Genomic DNA, 22,252 nt, shown 5'->3' on the forward strand with positions numbered 1-22,252 from the left:
AAATTGTAAGAGAAGAAGTACAACTCTCACTGTTTGCTGAAGTTATGGTAATATACATAGAAAACCCTAAAGTCTCCACCAAAAATCAATTAGAACTAATAAATGAATTCAGTAAAGTTGCAGCATACAAGATTAATATACAGAAATCTGTTGCTTTTCTATACACTAATAGTGAACTATTAAAAAGAGAAAGCAATAAAACAATCCCACTTAAATTTGCATCAAAAAGAATAAAATACCTAGAAATAACTTAACCAAGGAGGTGAGACACCTATACTCTGAAAACTATAATACATTGAAAAAGGAAACTGAAGATGATACAAAGAAATGGAAATATACCTCATGCTCTTGGATTGGAAGTATTAATATTGTTAAAATGGCCATACTACCCAAAGAAATCTACAGATCTAATGCAATCCCTATGAAAATGACATTTTTCACAGAACTAGAACAAGTAATCCTAAAAGTCATATTGAACCACAAAAGACCCTGAATTGACAAAGCAATCTGGAGAAAAAAGAACCAAGCTGGAGGTATCTTGGTCCCTGACTTCAGACTATACTACAAAGCTACAGTATTCAAAACAGCATGATAGTGATACAAAAACAGACACATAGATCAGTGGAACAGAATAGAGAGCCCAGAAATAAACCCATGAACCTCTGGGAGAAAAGACAGTCTCTTTAATAAGTGCTGCTTTGAAAATTGGACAGCTAAATGTAAAAATATGAAACCAGAACACTTTATCACACCACATACAAAAATAAACTCAAAATGGGTTAAGGATCTAAATGTAAGGCCTGAAGCAATAGAACTCCTAGAAAAGAACACAGGCATAACACTCTGAGATAAATTGTAGCAATATGTTTTTGGATCTGTCTTTTAAGGCAAAAGAAACAAAATAAAATATAAATAAATGTGATCTACTTAAATGTAAACGTTTTTACACATCAATGGAAACCACTAACAAAACAAAAAGACAACCTATGGAATGGGAGAAAATATTTGCTAATAATATGACTGAGAAGGTGTTACTTTCTAAAATATATAAATAGCTCATACAACTCTATATTAAAAATCCAAACAACGCAATTAAAAAATGGGCAGAAGACCTGAAGAGACAGTTTTCCAAAGAAGACATACAGATGGCCAACTGGCATATGAAAAAATGCTCAGCAGCGGTTATCATCAGAGAAATGAAAATCAAAACCACAATAAGATATCACCTCACACCTCTCAAAATGGCTATCATCAAAAAGTCTACAAATATCAAATATTGGTGAGGACGTAGAGAAAATGGAACCCTAGTACACTGTTGCTCAGAATGTAAGTTGGTGCAGACACTATGAAAAATAATATGGAAGTTCCTCCAAAATCTAAAAATAGAACTACCACATGATCCAACAATTCCACTCCTGGGTATATATCTGAAGAAAACCAAGAACACTAATTTGAAAAGATACATGCACTCCAATGTTCATAGCAGCCCTATTTATAATAGCCAAGATATGGAAGCAACCTAAGTGTCCATTAACAGATGAATGGATAAAGAAGAAGTGATATATATATATATATATATATATATATATATATATATATACTATTCAGTGATATATATATAATATATATACTACTCAGCCATAAAAAAGAATGAAATTCTGCCATTTGCAAAAATGTGGACGGACCCAGAAGATATTATGCTTAGTGAAATTAGAGAAAGACAAAATCTCTGTGTTTTCTTTTATATGTGGAATATAAAAAATAAATAAAATGAATGCATATAACAAAACAGAAACAGATTCACGGATATAGAGAACAAACTAGTGGTTACCAGTGAGGAGAGGGACGGGGATGGATCACAAGTTTGGGGTATGGGATTAAGAGATACAAACTATTGTGTATAAAATGAATAAGCAACAAGGATATATTGTACAGCACACAGGAATATAGCCATTATTTTGTAATAACTTTTAATGGAGCACAATCTATTAAAATGTTGAATCACTATGTTGTACTCCGGAAACTAATAAAATATTGTAATCAACTATACTGCATTAAAAAAAGGAAAAAAAAACCCTCCAAAACATTTTCTGAGAATAAACATGATATTTCACAGACCTGTTAGAATCAGATGGTGCTACTGAAACCCATGGAGAAACACTGCACGTTCACATAAAGGAAGGATTATGGGTTTTCCAGTGAAAACCCATGTGTGTAGTCAACACACATGATCCAATAACCAAAATCCAAATTTGGAGTAGCCCAAAGAATGTGCAAATTATCAATCACACAAGTGTAATAAAAAAACAACGAAAAAACCCACTTTTTGTAACTAAAATAAGTCTTTTTCTGAAGTGAGGAAAGTACTTTCAGTTTACTTCATGGGTCACCCATGATGAAGCATTTTCTACATCCCGTTAATCAGTTACTCAAAGCAGAATAAAAATGTCTTTTATAATTGTCTAAAACTGTTGAGCCTAAGCAGAGTAAAATAAAAAGGCTTTGTTTGGGATTATCAAGGTAGTAGATTATCACTAGAGTTAAAGTTAATTGTTTATGATGGACTTTAGTACTGTAACACGCCAAAGCATTCTCCCTTCAATCTTCCAATCTAATGATTGCTAGAAGTATATGTCACTAATAAAATGAAACATAAATGAGAATAATTCTTAAGTAAAAAAGATACCTGAGAAATATTCAAACATTTATTCTTATACAAAACTAATCAATAAGTATTTGTTGAATTCATACTATGTGCAGGTGTATCAGGCATTAGTGCAGTTAGTGAATAAGAAAGGTAAAGTCTCTCTCTTGTGGTATTTACTCTCTAGTGGGGATGACAGAGAGTAAGCAAGAAAAATAAATAAAAAGTAACAATGCATGCTGTGAAAAATGTAAAATAATGTTATATAAAGAGAACAACAGGGTAACAAGTTGGACTGTGAAAGACCACCTCAAGGAGGGATGTACAAGGAGGTACGCAGAAGAACAGTTTGTACAATAAAATAAATTGAAAACCACTTCAATGCCACCAATATTGGGAATACTAGATAAATTATGATATATCTATACAATGCAGCAGGTACAAGGGATAAAACATATGTAGTGAAATTTTAAAACTTCCACAATAATCGTTGAATTAAAAATTTAAGATGACAAGTGTTATATACAGTATGACAATATTTATGTTAAAATAGTGTTAATTTCTATGGCTACACATGTGTGTCAATGCATAAGTAGATGCCTGAAATTATACATAAAAAAATATAAGTAGGAGTGACCTTGGAGAGGTGGTGGATGTGGAGACCCAAGTTATTAATGATTAATGGGGTCTTGTGCCTTAGCTGTTATGTTTTATAGTTTTACAAGTAAAAGATACTCATGCATTATTTTTGTAATTAAAATTTAACTTTAAATATTTAAAAGTAAGGCAACTTGATATTGCCAGAGGGGAGGGGAGATGGGTGTGGGTGAAATAGGTAAAGGGGGAGGGTCAAACCCTCCAGTTACAAAATGAATCGAACCTGGTAATGTAATGTACAGTACACAGGGGATGACTATAGTTAATAATATCAGATTGCAAAGTTGAAAATTGCTGCGAGTAAATCTTAAAAGTTCTTAAAGAAAAAGAATTTGTAACTATGTATGGTGACAGATGGTAACTAGACTTACTGTGGTGATCATTTAGCAGTGTATACAAATAGTGAATCATATTTCACACCTCAAACTAATATAATATTATATGTCAAATATACCTCAATAAAAAATTAAGGCAATTTGATTATGTAAACCAAAATTAAAAGATAACTTCTAATTTCAATTTTGTTACTGCAATCTTGAAAACACCATTTAGATCAATGTTTTTCTGTGTAAAAAGGAATAGCCGTATCTCTTCATTAACTATTTTTAGAGGTCTTATACTCAAAGTTAACATCATTGCATCGATAAAACTATTGTGTATGTGAACATGAGAGAGTGGCATGGACATATATACACTACCAAATGTAAAATAGATAGCTAGTGGAAAGCAGCCGCATAGCACAAGGAGATCAGTTCGGTGCTTTGTGACCATCTAGAGGGGTGGGATAGGGAGGGTGGGAGGGAGGGAGACGCAAGAGGAAAGAGATATGGGAACATATGTATATGTATAACTGAATCACTTTGTTATAAAGCAGAAACTAACACACCATTGTAATGCAATTATACTCCAATAAAGATGTTAAAAAAAAAACAAAAACAGAAGAACAGATGTGAAGAAAGAAAATAAAGTTGTCTTAAACTTCATTGTTTAAAACTCACCCAGAAAAGCAATTTAATGATGAAAGAGTCTGGTAAAACGTGTGATGGGATGGAAGTTCTGTCATAGTGGAAAGCTTTTTGATCACTTTTCAGATACATCAAGGAAACATGAACTGCACTGATCTCTGGAGATAATCTGATCTGAAAGGCAGCTAAGCACACCTCCTATCGCCGAATTGTTTTCTTCAAGGACAACTAAAAAGCTGAAGTTTGTAAAGCTAAGACATGTTCTTTGTGATGGATAAGAGTCAGCAGATATTAGAGAAAACAGAGCATGATTGATTCCTAAACTTAACACTGACCTCAAGACCCAACAGTTTTATAAATTAAACTTAAAACCTTAGAAAAACTGTGAAAGCAAACCCAGAGAGGCACAGAATAAGGGAATATTGTTTCTTCTGTAATATCCCTGTAAGTCCTGAAGGTCTTTTGGAATAACCAGCACGTTCCCCTTTTTGGATCACATAGAAATACATTCTACCCACTAAAAAGGTAATAAAACTAAATAAAAGTTGGTTATTATTCATGGAGATATGTAAGTATCTGTAATCAGGTGCTTAAGATGGCATGATTTTCTTGAGTAGCAAACGTTCAATTAGATTTTTGTAGCCTTTTATTTTTCCCTAAAAAAAAAAAACTAAACAGTGCCTTAGAATATACTACCAGCATCTTCTCTGGCTATTGGTAAAGAGGAAATCTTACAAAAATTCTATGACCACGGATTTCTCTATGTGGTTTTAAAAAGAAAAAAAAAATGACATCAGTGAGAAACATCCAGCTCATGTTATCACCAGGACAAGTTGGGATTCTCCATATGCACTACGGTTCCTAGGAGAAGAGGATCCCTAGAATATCAGAATCTATAGCAAAAAATCATGCTTAATATCATTGATTTTTCACCCACATAAATACTAGTTTAAATTACATCAGTATCCTAAGAATTAGCACATTTCCAGTAGGTTTGCTCTTTACTTAGAAAGTCTAAGAATGTCCCTCTTCTAGACTCTCCATAACTACTGATGAGAAACAAGTAACATCATAAAACCTTAGATGTAGATCCGATTTAGGGTGAAGAACATGGGGGGAAATCATAGAATACATAGAACCCAACAATGTGGTGTGTTAACTGACAGCATATACATGGTGGTATTAGCTTTTGAGATTGATTGACATTTATCCCCCCTCCATGCAAAACAAAACAAACCAAGATTGTATAACCTGGCTACTACACTGAAATAAACCCACAGAAGTACTTAAAGTATGGGAGTCTAATTAATCCTTAATCATGGATTTTTCTGCTCTTTGAGACCTTAGAATCTCATAGCATTACCAATGAGATTAAGATGATTTTGACCAGATATATTGCAATTACTTGTTACAAACAAAGTAATACATGGAAGAATTATTCATCCTTACTATATGAATAAGAAAATTAAATGTCACTCAATGTTTTTATAACAAAACAATTTGGAAGGACCATATAAATATCGCATTACTCTGATAATAGATTCAAGGTCATACCTTGAATAGATTCAAGGTAATGTATTGGCTAAATGACCATATAGATTGCTATTTTATTCTGCGATTCTAAGCTGAATTACTAGGGCAAAATGTTGAAATAGCATCTGAGCTCCTATAATTTTAAAATATTAGAGCTTTTAAAAATCCTCATGGAATTCACATCGCAATGTGCCTTACACATCAGGTAATGCAATCCTACCTTGGGATGTAACCTGATGGCATCATCACACACAAACACATTCATCATGCTGTCCTACAGGTTCAAAAAGAAGACTGCTTTCTCTCCTAGTGTAACTCACATCCCACTAACTTATCATATTCCTGTTGACTAGAAAGCAGCTGAAATAACTTAATGTGCTTTGAATGTTTAGTCCAAAGTCATGTAAGAAAACATCTGTCACTTACGTTTTTGAGTCCCATAACACACAATAAGGATTCAAAGTACCCTAAAAATAAGCAGAGAAAGAATAAATGTATCTTGAGTACATACATAAAAAACTGAAGGATTATGTGAAATGCAAAAAGAATGGCACATTTCTTATCCTGCAGTAAGATTCTTTAAGGATTCCACCTCTATTTTTTTGCTTTAAAAATTTGCATGTCCTTTCTCATAGGTTTAATGGCCCATTTTATGAAATTTTATTCATGAAAACTTTACGTTTATTCCAAACATCATAACCCATAGTTGTTTTTTTTTAAATTATAAGTGAAGGCCTCATAAATGACAAGGTACATACTTTGATGATTTCTATTTCATTTTTTTCCCCTAAAATAGTAATTGCTGGATTCTTTTAAGAAGCCAAAGTATTTTCAATATCTAATATTTACAATATTTATAATAATTCAATCACAGTGAAACTTTCTGCATTAGGCACACCTGCCACTTCCTCTTCAGCCTCCAGTGGTGCAGCTTCCAAAAGGCAAGACATGGCTGCATTAATTGTCCATTTCCAGGGAGTCTGTAGACTTGCAATATTTTCTTAATCAACAGATCATATTCCTATAAAATCACATCTAATAAAACTATGGGAAAAACACGCTAAATGTTTATTCAGTTTAATCATTATGTAATGAGTAGCCACAATGATCTTCAGCATGACACAATGAGTTTTCCACATTGGATTATCCACCAAGTACCTTCTGTTTTGAAGAGACTAATTGTTGGAATGTTTTTCTTTCTGTCTTTCTGTCACATTCATTGGGCCCTATTTTTCCCGTTGAAACTAACCTAGTAATTCTTCTTCTCTGATGTTGTGAGCTATCCACAGATCCTCTTCTCTTTTCTATTAAACACACTCTGTAGCTTTCAAGTTCTCTCATCCTCCACGACATTCATCTCCTGGAGCACACACTTTAAAGTGTGTCTAGGGAACCCATCCACCTGTGTCCTACCTGCACAGGACAAAGCGGTACTCTTGCCTCTGCAATGTAGGTGCCATATGCCTAATAATGCATTCCAACGGTGTATGGGATATTTTGGTAATCTTCCCCTGAGCTTGACAGGTATTATTACCCACTGAAGTCTCTCAGGAGCTTTTTGAATTCTGATTTTGACATCACATATATTCACTCTTTAACTTTGTGTCACTGCATGATTAAGAAACAAACATGGTATCTATGGGCTCATCCAACAAGTCAGTGATAAAAGTGATGAATAGGCCAAGGCAGGTGAAATTTATAGTCCTGAAACAGCCTACTGGCTGCTTCCCGCAGCGGGTCATGCTCCCTCAGAGAACCTGCCCTCGGTCTTGTTTCCAAGTAGATAATCACTGGCGTGTATCTGGCAAAGCAACATCTTTAAAAGTCTAGGCAAGTTCTTTGTGAAACACTGCCTTTCTAAGTGCTGTTCACTGAGTCCATTCTAGAATTCCACTAGGAAAAAGAAACTTAGCTCATTATTCTAAAACTGGTGAAATTTACCCCAACTTTCATTATTCATTTTAATTGGGACATTGACTAACTCCCATATTTTAGCACCATTACCATTCTCCAAAATCCCTCAAAGACCACATCTCTAATGCATCCTTCTTATCAGATGCTCATACCTATAAACTATGCTCTTAGAACACAAAAAAATATTCCCTTCCCTGAAATGGGTTATAGCCTTACAGAGATTGAAGAGGAACACACATGGAATGTTCATGGAATAACAAAAAAAGAGACATGCTCATATAAATGTCACTAGTTGATAATTTACTTTTTAAAGGACAAATTATGGACAGAGCATCATGGCCTGTGTCAGAGAGAGTTCCATGGAATAAATGGGCCCTTTTCTAGTTCTCACAGGAGCCATAGATATGGATGTTCAAGACATGGGGAGGGTGATAGTGTTTCAAATTGGTTTCTTTCTCTGTCCTATGAGACCCGGTCTGGTTTTACCTGAAATCCTCATACAGCTTGTGACTTTCTAAGAAATCCTCAGCAGAGCTACAATGTCGTATAATAAAGTTATGCTATATTTATCTAGGGTTCTGTTCAAAAGAGCTCAGAGCACTTTCTAGAAAGAAAATTAACCCTGGAGTATGACAATGAAGGTCATGGGAGTATACATGTCATGGATATAGACTGTATGCGTAGGTGAGGACCTTGAGATTACAGGTCCTCTACATCGAGTTCACTTCTTCAGCAATGTACGAGTGAGATTAAGTTCAATCTCTATATAAACCAAAGCAGGATACTGATTATAGGATTACTGTTTCATAATTAGAGCTCATAACAGGTTATGACAAAAGATAATAATATTAGAAAAGAAATAGAATATGAACTTAATTGTTTAGATATCACCTTCCATTTTACCCCTCGAAAGACACTAATTTCCACCTTAAAACGAAAGTATAAAGGTGAGAAATGCCTCTTCTACTCTTATCCATGCCTCTGTCAACCCTCAGTTTCACCCACTACCTTCCTCACCCCTCACCCCTTAGATCTCATGATTCTCTCTCTTTCTGTCCTTGTGAAAATTTAGAAACAATCCACATGAGAATTATAGGTTCCAAAACACACCACGCAATCTTGCATTTCACTGTATATTCCGGACCTACACAAAAGACAGGCACCCCTCTGTGAACATTCATTCCAGAACAGTCACCCATACGTGGGCCTATGAGCTGAGGTCAGTTATGGAAACATCTGAAGTTTACAAAAATAAGCAGAACAAACAAACTAGAGGAATCTTAGTACCTGGATAGACCAGTCACTTAGAGAATAAGAATGCGAGATGGTAAAGAAAGCAAAACCCAATGATGAATGAATTCTATACATGAAAAAAAAAACCCAGAAAACCTGGCTAAAGGAAACCACTTGTAAAATATTTGTTATAATTTTCAGATACTTTTCTCAAAGGTACTCTGCTGCAAGATCTGTTATGAGGAATTTACAGAAAATCAATAACAGGAAATGGCAAGTCCGACAGAGAGTGGGAACAAAACGTAATGACAGAAGCAAGAGGCAAATAGGTAGGCTGTAAACCAACTCACAAAAGTGGATTTAAGAAAAGCATGAAACTAAGAAAGCAAAAGCTGTCAGGTAAATGAGTCAAACTGGCTAGAGAAGATTAATTTATAGAGCTGTCAATATAATTGACACTTAAAATATTAAAACTGAATGTATTTGAAAACTTTTGGAAAGAATACGTTGTTCTTGAAAAACATATTTTTGGCCAAAGAACTGTCTCTTGACTCCACTGAAAACAGTATAGTTGAACTTGAGTTAAACATTTGTACTCACCCACTTTTAAGCGTTTAAAAATGTACCATGACCCAAGTTTTCTAATTACCATAGATGTTCTACACAGCACTTTTAGTGCTTTAACAGTCTTTGATATTTTCTTTTACTTCTCTTCTCTGTCTCATCAAGCAAACCATTACTGATCATCCTTGACTGGTGATGGGGTTACATTCTGATAAACCCATTGCAAGTTGAAAATATCATACGTTGACAACGCACTTCATACACCTAACCTACAGAACATAATCGCTTAGCCTAGCCTACCTTAAATGTGCTCGGAACACTTACATCGCCTACATCTGGGCAAAGTCATCTAACACAAGGTCTTTTTTAATAAAAAGCATTGAATATATCATGTAATTTATTGAATACTGTACTGGAAGTGAAAAGCAGAATGGTTGTATGGTTACAGAATGGTCATAAGTATATCAATTGTGCACCCTTGTGGTTGTGTGGCTGACTTGGAGCTGTGGACCACTGCCCAGCATCATATGAGAGTACCCTACTGCATATCTCTAGCCCAGAAAAAGATCAAAATTCAAAATTCTAAGTATGGTTTCCACTGAATACATATCACATTCCCGCCATCATAAAGTCAAAAAATCGTAAATTGGTGACTGTCTGTGTATCTATTTAACAATACAATACATCACTGGCTTTGTCCATGTATTTTTATAGGTGGTTCTCTCTTTTCCTCTGATCTTCATAACTTTTCTATTTTCTTGTTTGAAGAATAGGGAATTTAGACATCTTTTCTAGCCCTAGCCCTTAACGATTCTAGAATGACATTTATAAATGAATTCCTTTTCATTTACAAAACTCTCTTCCAAGTCTTTTTTTTCCCCTATGGAATATTTTCAAAACATCTCACTATGGTATAGAGAGAAGAAGTCAGAAGAGTGAGCCAGGAAGATGATCAAAACAAGCTCATCCATTCATGCAAAAGTCACTTAGCAAACACCTGTAACATTCCAGACACCTTGGAGGCACTGGGGCTACAGCATTGAACAAAACAAAATCCTTGCCTCATACACTTAGCTATAGTGAAGGGGGCAGGGAGAGAGACAAAAAAACATAAAGAAGTAAATATATAATATGCTAGGTGGTAATATGTGTTATGATGAAAAGTAAAATACATGAGTAGGAAAGACTGCGAAGTTGAATGGATTGCAATTTTGTATATTGAAAAGGCTTCACCAATAAGATGATACCTGAACAAATGCCTGAAGGAAGTCATTTACAGAAAAGATAAAAGTCACAATAAACATGAATGCTGAACCAAGTTACTTTAATTTTTCCTTGGTGCTTTTAAGTTCTGAATAAATTCAATTCACATGCTATCTTAATTACACTCTTGCTATCTTCATTATTTTCAAGGCGTTTTCTCTGGACCTACTCTTGTATCACCTGGGATGCTGATGAAAAATGTAGGTTCCTTGGCTCCAGGAATTTTGAGATTGGGGCTTAACTTAGGAACATACATTCTAATGACTCCCTCCACTCCTTATAATTTTTAATCTATATCACATTTGTAGAAGCATGGACACACAACAGAAATAACATGGTTACTTCACTCTGCTTTTCTTTACATTTTCGAATGCTTAGTCCTCATATGCCACAGTAAATTCCTAATCTGGAAACCTCTTAACTTTCTTGTACCTTTCATAGTCCTCTTGAAACAGAAAATATCCTCTTGTCTGTAGAGGTAAAGCAAGCTCATAGACAAAGCTTCTAAGGACTTGGAGAAGGCCAGTGACCTCCTTGTCACTCTTTCAACATTTCCAGTGCTCTGAGCAAGATGTTCCAGGGTGAGTCCTTGTGTCACATCTTCCAGTGAATTGCACATTGAGTTCTTGTACGTGGACAGGAGAAAGACTGTTCAACTGAGACTCCAAAGCCTCTCTTCATTTCCAAAACTTTAGATATAAAGGCATTACATTAATAATATCTGGATTTTGCTAAGCTTACCCTTTTTCTATCCCCACTGTTAATTGTATTTCTTATATAACTGCACAAACAGATTTTGGGAATTCCTAAGAACATTTCCAAAATACCTGACCTGACCCACAAAAGACTAATTTATATCCTGCCTATAATTCTACTACTTGAGAAAAGTCACGTTTTAAAATGTTCAGGAATGCATTCTAAGGGAAGTAAGATTCTCGTAGATGTAAATTTTTCCACAGTCAAATCTCTGACAGGTCACGAAAGCTGATCAGTGTGAAAGGGAGCCCTTTCTGGATTATGTCTTCTAACATATAAACATCTTCATAATCCCTGAAAACGTAATACACCATCCAAGGGGATGATGCAGTTGAAAAGGTATCATATCACATGCCACTCTACAACAGGAAGACAGTCTGTTGAATGTTCTCCATACCTCTTCTCAAGGTTTTGAGAGTATTTTACTATTTCTAAGTGATACTTAAAAAGAGTTAAATCTGGGTCTAACTCTCGTTTTTTGACGGGGTAGCTGACATATACCTGAAGTCCAAAGAGCCTCATTGAGAATGCAATACTTTTCTTACTTAAAAGGAAATGGAGATATGGAATTTTTCAATTTATTTGCATGAGTTCTACAGAAAGCACCTCATTGAGAACCAGTTAAATCAAGAAGATGGAAAAGGAATAGTTGTCTTTAGCTAAAGCAGAAGAGCATAGAGGCCACTGAAGTGAGGAAGGCAGAGTATGGTTCTATCAAGACAAGTCACGTCTTCCAGGACCTGGCAGCCATTCAGTTAGAACACAAGGGGAGGGCACGTGTGTAATCCAGCTTCTGCTATCTGGTTACTCAGGACCCCAACTTAACCAGATGACACTATTTTTGTGTCTCTAATTTCTTAGATATATCACTAGTCACTGAATGTACATTATTTCCTGACAAATACTTTCTATTTGACATGTGGGAAGTAGTAAAAGTAGAACCACTATCAGAAATTATTTATATGTGCATCCTTCAAAGAAAATCATTGCCTCCACATATATGTCTTAGAGTGTCTTCCCCATATGTGACTGCATCATTTCCAACAATGGCTATACAAGTCTGGGTGCACCTCTCAAAAAACAAATGGTTTATCTGTGGGTAAAACTCTCCAAGGTTGAAGTGGCAAATAACTTTAATAAATAAACACTCAAATAACTAGATTCCATATAGATATAGCATACAGCTTGTCTTTTCCTTTTATATCCAAGAGGTTGTAACAATGTGCCCTAGTAGTGCTTTTATGGGGTTGTAGCAGAGACAAGGTCTGGCCAGGCTGTTTTGCACAGTTCCAATCTATCGGCTGCCAGCAGAGAAGTTTTGCTAAATTGCTTCAAGAGCACAACACATCTACAAATAGCAGAGTTGCTCCTGGCATCCTCCAGTTTTCCCTAATATCCCACCACCACTTTACAATGGCCATTCTCATTGTCTGGTGATTCCTTTAATCAAATTCCTAAAATGTTAGCATGATAATCAGCATGGAAAAATGTAATCTCTAGTTGCTAACTGACTTTCATTGAGTAATATATTATCATTATTGTAGTTTATCTGATTCAAAATGTCACTGTTACTGTATGCATATATATTATTTTCATAATCAAAAAAATAATTTTGCAATGCTCCAATACAGGGTTATTAGTTTTCTATTGCTGCTGTAACAAATTACCACATACTTAGTAGCATAGAACAACACAGATTTATTATATCACGGTTTCTGTGTGTCATGAGTCTGGTGAGCTTAGCTGGGTTTCTGCTCAAGAAATTCACAAGGCTGGTATCAGAATGTTAGCAGGAATGCAGTCCTTTCTGGATATGGGGATGAATCCACATCTAGGCTCGTTCGGGTCTCAGGAGGATTCAGTTCCTTGTAGTTGTAGGACTGAGGTCCACATTTCCTTCCTGGTTGATAACCAGGGGTTATTTTCAGCTTTTAGAGGCTGCCCATATTCCTTGGCTTGTGGCCCTCATCCTTCATCCTCAAAGTCAGCAATGGCAGGGTGAGTCCTTCTTACCTTGCATCTCTCTGACCATAGCCGGGAAAGGCTTTCCAATTTTAATGGATCATGTGATTAAACTGGATCTACTCACATAATCCAGGATAAATGCCCCATCTCAAGGTTCTTACCCTTAATCCCATCTGCAAAGTCCCTTCTGACATGTAATATAATATATTCACAAGTTATGGGGGTTAGGACATGGGCATCTTTGGGGGGCCACATTCTCTTTACCATACAGGGGGTGACAACTCATGCAGTCCAGGGGCCAAATCTGGCTTGCTACCTACTTTGTAAATGATATTTTGTTGTAACAGAGCCACATCCATTTTCATACATTGTCTCTGGTTGCTGTCACACTACAATAGCATAGCTGAGTAGATGAGACAAAGACCATTATAGCTCATATGTCTAACCTGACTCAACTGAAAATGTTTGCTGACCCCTGCTGCAACAATAGCATAATTAGTCTAAAATATTTTTGAAGAATATCAATGTTGTATTATGAATAAGAATAAACTGAATGTGAAATGTAAGTGGGAAGAATGCTTACTCAAGTTTAGGAATTTAGGATAAAACCAAAAAAAAAAAAAAAAAACTGTAGCTAGATAATTTCTATCTCAATTGAAGCCGTTGGCAGCACCATCAATCTACCTGTCTACTTAGCATTTCAAGACTCTCTCATAAAAACTACCAAGGGGGTTTTAAGCAGGCAAAACATCAGAAATCTTTTCCAAATGGACGCAAGCTAGGGTAGAAAAGTAAATTTAAAAGTAAAGGGATATGGGCTTCCCTGGTGGCGCAGTGGTTGAGAGTCTGCCTGTCGATGCAGGGACGCAGGTTCGTGCACCGGTCCGGGAGGGTCCCACATGCCACGGAGCAGCTGGACCTGTGAGCCATGGCCGCTGAGCCTGCGCGTCCGGAGCCTGTGCTCCGCAACGGGAGAGGCCACAATAATGAGAGGCCCGCGTACCGCAAAAAAAAAAAAAAAAAGTAAAGGGATAAAAACGCCCCTTTGTAGGAATCATAGATGTATAGAATGAACTTCTTTAAGCTTTGCCAAGTGAGTTTTAATTTGCTGGGTTGTTATCAGCCTTTGCTATTCATGAAAATCACTGATGAATGTTGGAATTTCTTTTCATTGTTTTTCATGTTAATGGTAAAAAGCATATTCATCACAGTTTTCCATTGTGTTTTCTACTATGATTTACAAAGGCCATGGCTCATGATTAATTTTAGTTTATACACATAAAACAAACTCCTTAATTTGTTAGATAGATCCTGTTAGTATGCCAGCAAATACAGCAAATAAAACCGCAAGCCCCAATTCCCATGAGATCTTTTGTGAATATGACCAACTTGAGAACTACAAAAAAACCCAGTGGATTTTCCTCAATCCTGAAAGATAGCAGGTTGGTCCTACCTAGACCATGAGAGTTGTTGCTTAGAGGAAGAAATAAAAAGAAAGGCGAAAATAGACTGCAGAGGCTGCAGGCCAGGGTAGTCCAATGTGTCCTTCCACCAGAAATGGAACTACATTTAAGACTTTTTATTTGAAAAAAGTGAACTTTCAGGCTTGCAAAGTTGGTAGAGCACGACATAACTGAAATGCATTTATTTTCTTATTCTTCTAACTCATCTTTTAACGATAAGGATGTTATATATCTTGGAAGTTCACAGCAGGCTCAGATCTGTCAGGACCAAGGCATCCTAATGGTGGGTGTGAGCGTGTGTGCATGCGTGTTTGCTTATGTGTGCACATATAGGTGCTTATGCTGCACTTATTTAGGTCCCAATAATGACTTTCAATAAATGTATTAACTTTCCTTGCACATTATGGAAACTAATATTGATAAGTATAAATGTCACACCGAAGAAACCTTAAGTAATATGAAAAACAAAATTCTTTTTCTCAGAAAAGCAAATTTGGGATTTCCTATAATCAAGCAATTGCTATGCCCAAGCACTAAGGACCACAAACTCAGACTCTACAGATTACAACAATAAAGCTATGAGCCTAGAAAACTGAACAAAGAATACTATCTTACTCTTTAATGACTTATGAACTGGTTAAAACTGCAAATGGCTTTGCTGAATACAATTTGAAATTTCAAGTTTTCATGTTCCATTACCTATTCCTACCAGTTCCCAAGGGCCTTATTACACTTAACATACTTTAAATGTTATTTATTTAAAAGCTTTTTTAAAAAGAACATGTTTTGTTTAAATAATGTTAACAGGCTTTTCCCTAGACTCATTATAACTATTAATTTCCTTTCTTCATTTTTTTTGCACATGGTGTATACAACAGATATAATTTGCAAGTCATTATTCTCTTCTGAGCTTAGAAAAGTGCAGCAGATACATTTGCTATAAGAAAATAGGTGAAAGTAGACAGTCTTGATATAAGCAAGATGTCATATCTAAAATAGCTCAACTTTGAAGGCAATACCAATGATAATACATCTGTATCTACATAGTTATAGTGACATTTCAGCTTGTTCTAATCAATTTTAATTTTCATGTTTAAGATACATCTTTTCTTCACATTTTAGTGAAGACTATTATATGTCAGCATAGGCTCTTTTGACTATCTCTTCAATGAAAATAAACTAAAATCAGAGCATACTTTACAAGACACTCAATAAACCAGTCATATATTCCTTCTCTCAGTGTACATTAAAGTCCTTAACAAAATCTAATCTGCATGGTAAGTATAAATATCAATACAACAAGCACTGGAAATTTTAAACAGTAGAACGTGAAGGACTGTAGGTGTGGTAAGACAATGGTGTGGGAGGTATCTATAAAGTGGAGGGAAGGGACTTCCCTGGCTGTCCAGTGGTTAAGACTCTGCCTTCCGATGCAGGGGCTGCGGGTTCTATCCCTAGTCGGGGAGCTAAGATTCTACATGCCTCGCAGCCAAAACACCAAAACATAAAACAGAAGCAATATTGTAACAAATCCAATAAAAACTTTAAAAAGCAAAGTGGAGGAAAGAAATGAGGGATGGAGGAGCCCAGAGAATCTCCACCATGTGCCTGGGAATCAGGGTGGCCTCTGAGGACAGGCACAGGTGGGCGCTGTTCCTGACACAGGACGGACCCGGGTGGGAGCACCTCGAGGCATTTTCTTCTCCAGACTAAACTTTTCTTCTTCTCCCTCAGACCCTTTGTGTAACGGATTTGTCTATATTCTCTTAAATCTAGGCCTTCCAGAGTAGAGTATTATTTTAGGAATCTGGTCAACACACTCACTCAAAGTACTGAAAGAATTAATTCTAAGTGACTTGCGATAATCATCTCACCATTCTTATATTCTGACTTTCATTGCCACTCCAGAGTGTAGCTGGTGCTTCATAAAATGTATTGACCATACACTCTGGTTTCCATATGTAGAAAATAAATTTTTTGTACATGATTTATCTCTTTTGAAATTGGGCTGACAACATATGCCCCCAGAAAAGTTTGACTCAAAGCTTAAATCTGTTCATTTCAAATAGTTCTCTTGAATTGAAATAATGAGATTGTTTTATCAACACTATTTTTAAGGTTACTCTTTCTTCAGCTTATGAAAAAAAATGCCATTTAATTACCATGTTCTTTAAATTCTCAATAGTGATTTTATCTTTATTTAGGAAAGTTTTGTGAATGTTCATTTACAGAATTGTGACATTCTGACATTGCATTGCTTTTCCAGTAAGCAATTCAGGGAATTATTATCTCTTACTGTGTTTCACCAATGCTTATAACTGGATAGACATTACCATGATAAACAATATATACAAACAAATATGTAAATAAATATTTTATAATACATGTTGAAGGTACACAGTTCCTTATTCAAAAATTATGTTAAAAGTATCTCCTAGCTTTCAGTGCAGTGATGAGATTAGGGTCATTAAAGGTATGAGGAGGTAGATATAACAGAAATAAAATACATTGTCAAAGTTAGACAGAACCCGTATGGTCATATTTTGGCAAAACTGGGAAAAGGCCAAATAGTTTAAGTATCAATCATGATGTTTAAAAGTTACTGCTGAGAGATTTGAGATTTTCATTAAACAATCTGGGAAGCTGGAACACTTTTGTAAAAAGTGGTTTATATGGAAGATAATTGTCATTTTTTAATAAAATGAAGCGGAGTTTTTTAAAATCAGCGATTATAAAATACTGGAGATGTACAGGTTTTGTAAACTAAAGGATGTGAGAATCAATTTCATCATGTCATTCACTAACTATATGAACTTGGGAAAATCACAATCATTTTGTGCTTTCCATAATTGTATGCAAAGGTCAAGTTCATAGAAACTTTGCAAGGGATTAAAAAAAAAAGCTATGTATATGCAACATATGAGACAGTTTAACACAGGAATTGTAAAAGCATAATTAAGAAAGTCTTAATAGGAATCACTTTCCTTGTCCCTTAAATCAATGATTTAGGTATTTAAGGTGGATGCATAAAGGATAAGTAGATATTTTAAATTTCTACATAAGGCCTGAACAAGGTCTAAAGAATTTCAGTTGCAGGTGGATGGATTTAACAGAGGGTTCTTGTCATTCTGGATGGAAGAGCTGGATTTGAATCACTGGAGCACCCAAACAGTTACAAGGAGGCTCCTCTGATCCTGGGTGTAGCACCAGGGTGTAGCACTTTAAAAAGCTGCTTCACTGACTCTCCTACCCTGGGGTACCCTGAAGGACATCACTGCCCTTTGCTTTATGCCGGTAGCTTCTGTTGCTGCATGCATCTTAAATCTGTGTGTTTACATGGCAGTCTTCCTCACCATGTGGCAAGACTGGTTCTTTCATCTTGATCTCCCCCACTTCTTATCTTAGAGCCCAATAAAGATGTGGACACTGACAAACTATTAACTATTATCCTGGAGAAATTGAAGAGAGTTTTATCATGAACCAAAGCATAGGATAATGTGTCATTTTGTTTTTATATCATACATATCTTCATAACAAATTAATTCATTTGCAACTCTAAAGAGTTTAGAAAATGTGTTCTGGTCTTAGAAGTCAAAAGAAGGACTGTTAACCTTCTTTAAAAGGTAAATTCTACAAGCAACTCAATGCCAAGTGGATGATACTTACATTAGCCAAATGAGCTAGTTCTATCTCCAGGAATGAATCAGTTGTCTTGGGTTCAGGCCTTATGGTGACCACGATGATTTTGGAATTAACGACAGTATAATTTCTGAAACAGAATAATTATGATTAAAATGAGACAGGATTGATGATGAATATTAATTCCCACTGTTCAATACATGTTGTGATGATATTTTTAATAAATGTATCCTAAGCAAAGACATAGAAACATCGCTCAAATAGATTTAAAACATGATACTGAACTACTATTCATGGAAAGATACAGTTGATTTTTTGTTATAAATATACCCGATCTGGAACTAGAAAACTTTAGGGGGAGAAAGCTATTGCTGACTGTTACCATTTTAAAGGCAGGAAAGACGGAAAAGCAATAGCGCTAACAATTACTTAAATCTGATTCACCTGCGAGACAGGTGGATCATGAATTCAAACCTTCAGGCAATCTTTAAATGAATATAATCCATTCATCTCAAGGTGGACCTAACAGTTTGGTTTTCCAAGAGACCAAATATTCTTCTTGCAAAGTGCTGTCTTGGTGTTTGTTTTTAGACTATCTCAAAATTCGTTAAGATGAATGATTAGAAAGTGGTGTAGAATGAAAACAAGTAGAATTTAAATATCAATAAACTTTGTTGCTAATTACTGACCATCATTCATTTCAACAATAGAGATATACAGGCCACTTCTTTATCTCAACATGCTAGATGTAAAGAACACATTTGCATTTGGAAATATCTCACCAGTACAGTTCATTCACAAAGAAGTTTTAAATATAATCATATTTACAAGCTCCAAAAAAAATTATCCCTAAATATAAACATGTAAAGTGGAACCAGCTCTTTCTTGCATATACAGGTTTTCATCCAACATATATAAAATGCTATATACCTCCTGTAATATAGAGATTTAAAGATCTTATTGTATTTTAGTTATTTGAAGAAATATATATACATATATATGTATATATATATGTATATATATATATATTCATCCTTCCTTTTTACTATTCTGAGGAATTTATAACAGGTAACAAGACAAAGTAACTTAACTTTTTTCCTCTTTTTTGTTGTTTAAGGTATTATTTATAGGTAATAAAATTCATCAACTTTAAGTGGACAGTTTAAAGCTTTTGGTAACTGTATGCTACAATGCAAGCACTACCAAATCCAGACAGACAACCCTCCACAGTTTCCTTGAGCCCCTTTGCACTTGATCCCCACATCCCTCCCCATGATTCCAGGAAACCATGGGCATGTTGTCACTATAATTATGTCACTATAATTATATGATTAATTATATAGAATCATACACTACATAGACTTTTGTGTTTGACTTAATCACTCAGCATAATGTTTTTGAGATTTATCAGTCCTGTTTCTCTTTATAGCTGAGTAGTATTTCATGACATTGAATTTGTGATCTATTCATCAGTTAAGTAAGCAACGTTTAGGTTGCTTCTGAGTTTTAGCTTTTATGATTTTTAGCAGCTATTCATATTTGCCTATCATGAATAATTGGTATACATACATTCTGGATGGACATATATTTTCATGTCTTGAGTAAATAACTATGAGTGGAATTGCTTGCTCATGTGGTAAAAGCATGTTTAATTTTATAAGTTACTGCCATACAGTTTTCTAAAATGGCTGTGTCATCAAAGTCATATAATTCTAATATCATAGAACCTCACATTCTTTGTGAAAATGTTTTCTCTAATGGGCTGATCTTTGCCACAAAATTTCACCAGAAAAAAATGCCAACTATGCCACACTTGGAGAATATATAGTAGCGGAGGAACTATAAACATATTCTGAGTGGGATAATATTTTTTAACCATATATTTAGTAATGTCAAATAACAAATTCTAGAACACTCAGGAAGTTTCATGGTACCCAGCCTAACAGAAAGATAGTAAAAAACAACAAAGTATAAATTTGTTTTCAGTATTCTTTAGGAGGAAGGTGGTTGTAAACAGGGAAAGTTGGTTGACTGTTATTTATTTCATTTAATACTAAATGAGTTGGGCTTCCCTGGTGGCGCAGTGGTTAAGAATCTCCCTGCCAGTGCAAGGGAAACAGGTTTGAGCCCTGGTCAGGGAAGATCCCACATTGCTGCAGAGCAACAAACCCATGTGCCACAACTAATGAGCCTGCTCTCTAGATCCCGCAAGCCACAACTACCAGATCCCATGCGCCTAGAGCCCATGCTCCGCAACAAGAGAAGACACCACAGTGAGAAGCGTGTGCACCATAACAAAGAGTAGCCCCTGCTCATTGCAACTAGAGAAAGCTCGCACCCAACAATGAAGACCCAATGCAGCCAAAATAAATAAATAAAATAAATAAATTTATTAAAGAAAAATACTAAATGAGTCAACTGAAGGTAAGGGGCATTGAGAAGGATATGGAAGTAAGCTCTAAATGCCAAGCTTCCTCTGCAAACTCACTCTTCCCTGTTTCTCTGTGAGCAAAAGTAATCAGGATCATGTGAGAATAGATGGGATTAACTGTGAGGTGATACCAGTTGATTAATTATGTTAACAGATCTGACAGGATTCCCAGAAAATGACAAGATATATATATATATATATATATATATATATCTTGCCATATATATATATATATAAAACTTGGAGTTGGGGACAAAATTAATCTGTCACCACCAAAAAAATTTATGGCTATTTCTCCCAAAGAAGAGTCCTAGGGGGCTTCCCTGGTGGCGCAGTGGTTGAGAGTCCGCCTGCCGATGCAGGGGACACGGGTTTGTGCCCCGGTCTGGGAAGATCCCACATGCCGTGAAGCGGCTGGGCCCGTGAGCCATGGCCACTGAGCCTGTGCCTCAGGAGCCTGTGCTCCGTAACGGGAGAGGCCACAACAGTGAGAGGCCCGCATACCGCAAAAAAAAAAAAAAAAAAAAAAAAGAGTCCTAGGACACAGATGTAAGTTCCTTTTTCAGAAATGAATACATTTGAGTTCAAGTTTGGTTATCTGAAACAAAAATATTTCCACGTCACACAAACCCAATCTGCCCCCTTATTCTGGTCCTGTTTATAATCCCATTTCCCTGCAATAAATAAAACCAAATGCTAATTTATAAACTGCTAATTTTAACAAATTTTAGTTAAATTTGATCGTATACAGGTATTTTATATTATTTTAGAAGTTGTATACTGATTTACTGGAAAATACAGATGTGGGTATTCCAAACAGGAGTTTATAACGTGTCAAGATATTTATGAAGTTCTTCTTGTGTGTTTGGGCTTGTGGGTATTTTAGCCCTAGGAAACTGGATGGTGGAGATCCAAGCGGCTTAGATAAGCAGGCTTCTGTATAGTATTTACTCTGTGGCAGGTTCACCAGCTACCTAATCAGCCTGGTGGAGAAGGTTCCTAGAAGATGAAATCTGCCTTATGGCTTTTGCTAAATATGCGTGTGGGGAGTGGAGGGAGAGGGCATGTGTGTATACATATGTTAACTCATTTAGACTACATCTGAGAAGGGATGTGTGTCAATATATTTATGCATATGGATGTGCTTATAACATTATGTGAGTCCCCTCCCACCTTGAGTTACTACCATGTACTAGATCTACCCCACACCCATTAATGCTATATA

The 22,252-nt window shown here is 35.7% G+C and overlaps 1 protein-coding gene across 3 annotated transcripts in view; it reads right to left on the minus strand.

Annotated features, from left to right (window-relative positions):
* Nucleotides 1–22,252, minus strand: part of ADGRB3 (adhesion G protein-coupled receptor B3) — a 799,670-nt gene that overhangs the window by 325,178 nt on the left and 452,240 nt on the right. For all 3 annotated transcript variants that reach the window (XM_067702875.1, XM_067702873.1, XM_067702874.1), the window contains 2 exons: nt 18,624–18,726; nt 6,226–6,266 (listed from right to left, as the gene is read on the minus strand). In XM_067702875.1, the coding sequence (XP_067558976.1) occupies nt 6,226–6,266; nt 18,624–18,726 (144 nt within the window). The remainder of the gene's footprint in view (nt 1–6,225; nt 6,267–18,623; nt 18,727–22,252) is intronic.

This window comes from Pseudorca crassidens, chromosome 13 (assembly GCF_039906515.1).
Source record: "Pseudorca crassidens isolate mPseCra1 chromosome 13, mPseCra1.hap1, whole genome shotgun sequence".
In the NCBI taxonomy this organism is placed as follows: domain Eukaryota; kingdom Metazoa; phylum Chordata; class Mammalia; order Artiodactyla; family Delphinidae; genus Pseudorca; species Pseudorca crassidens.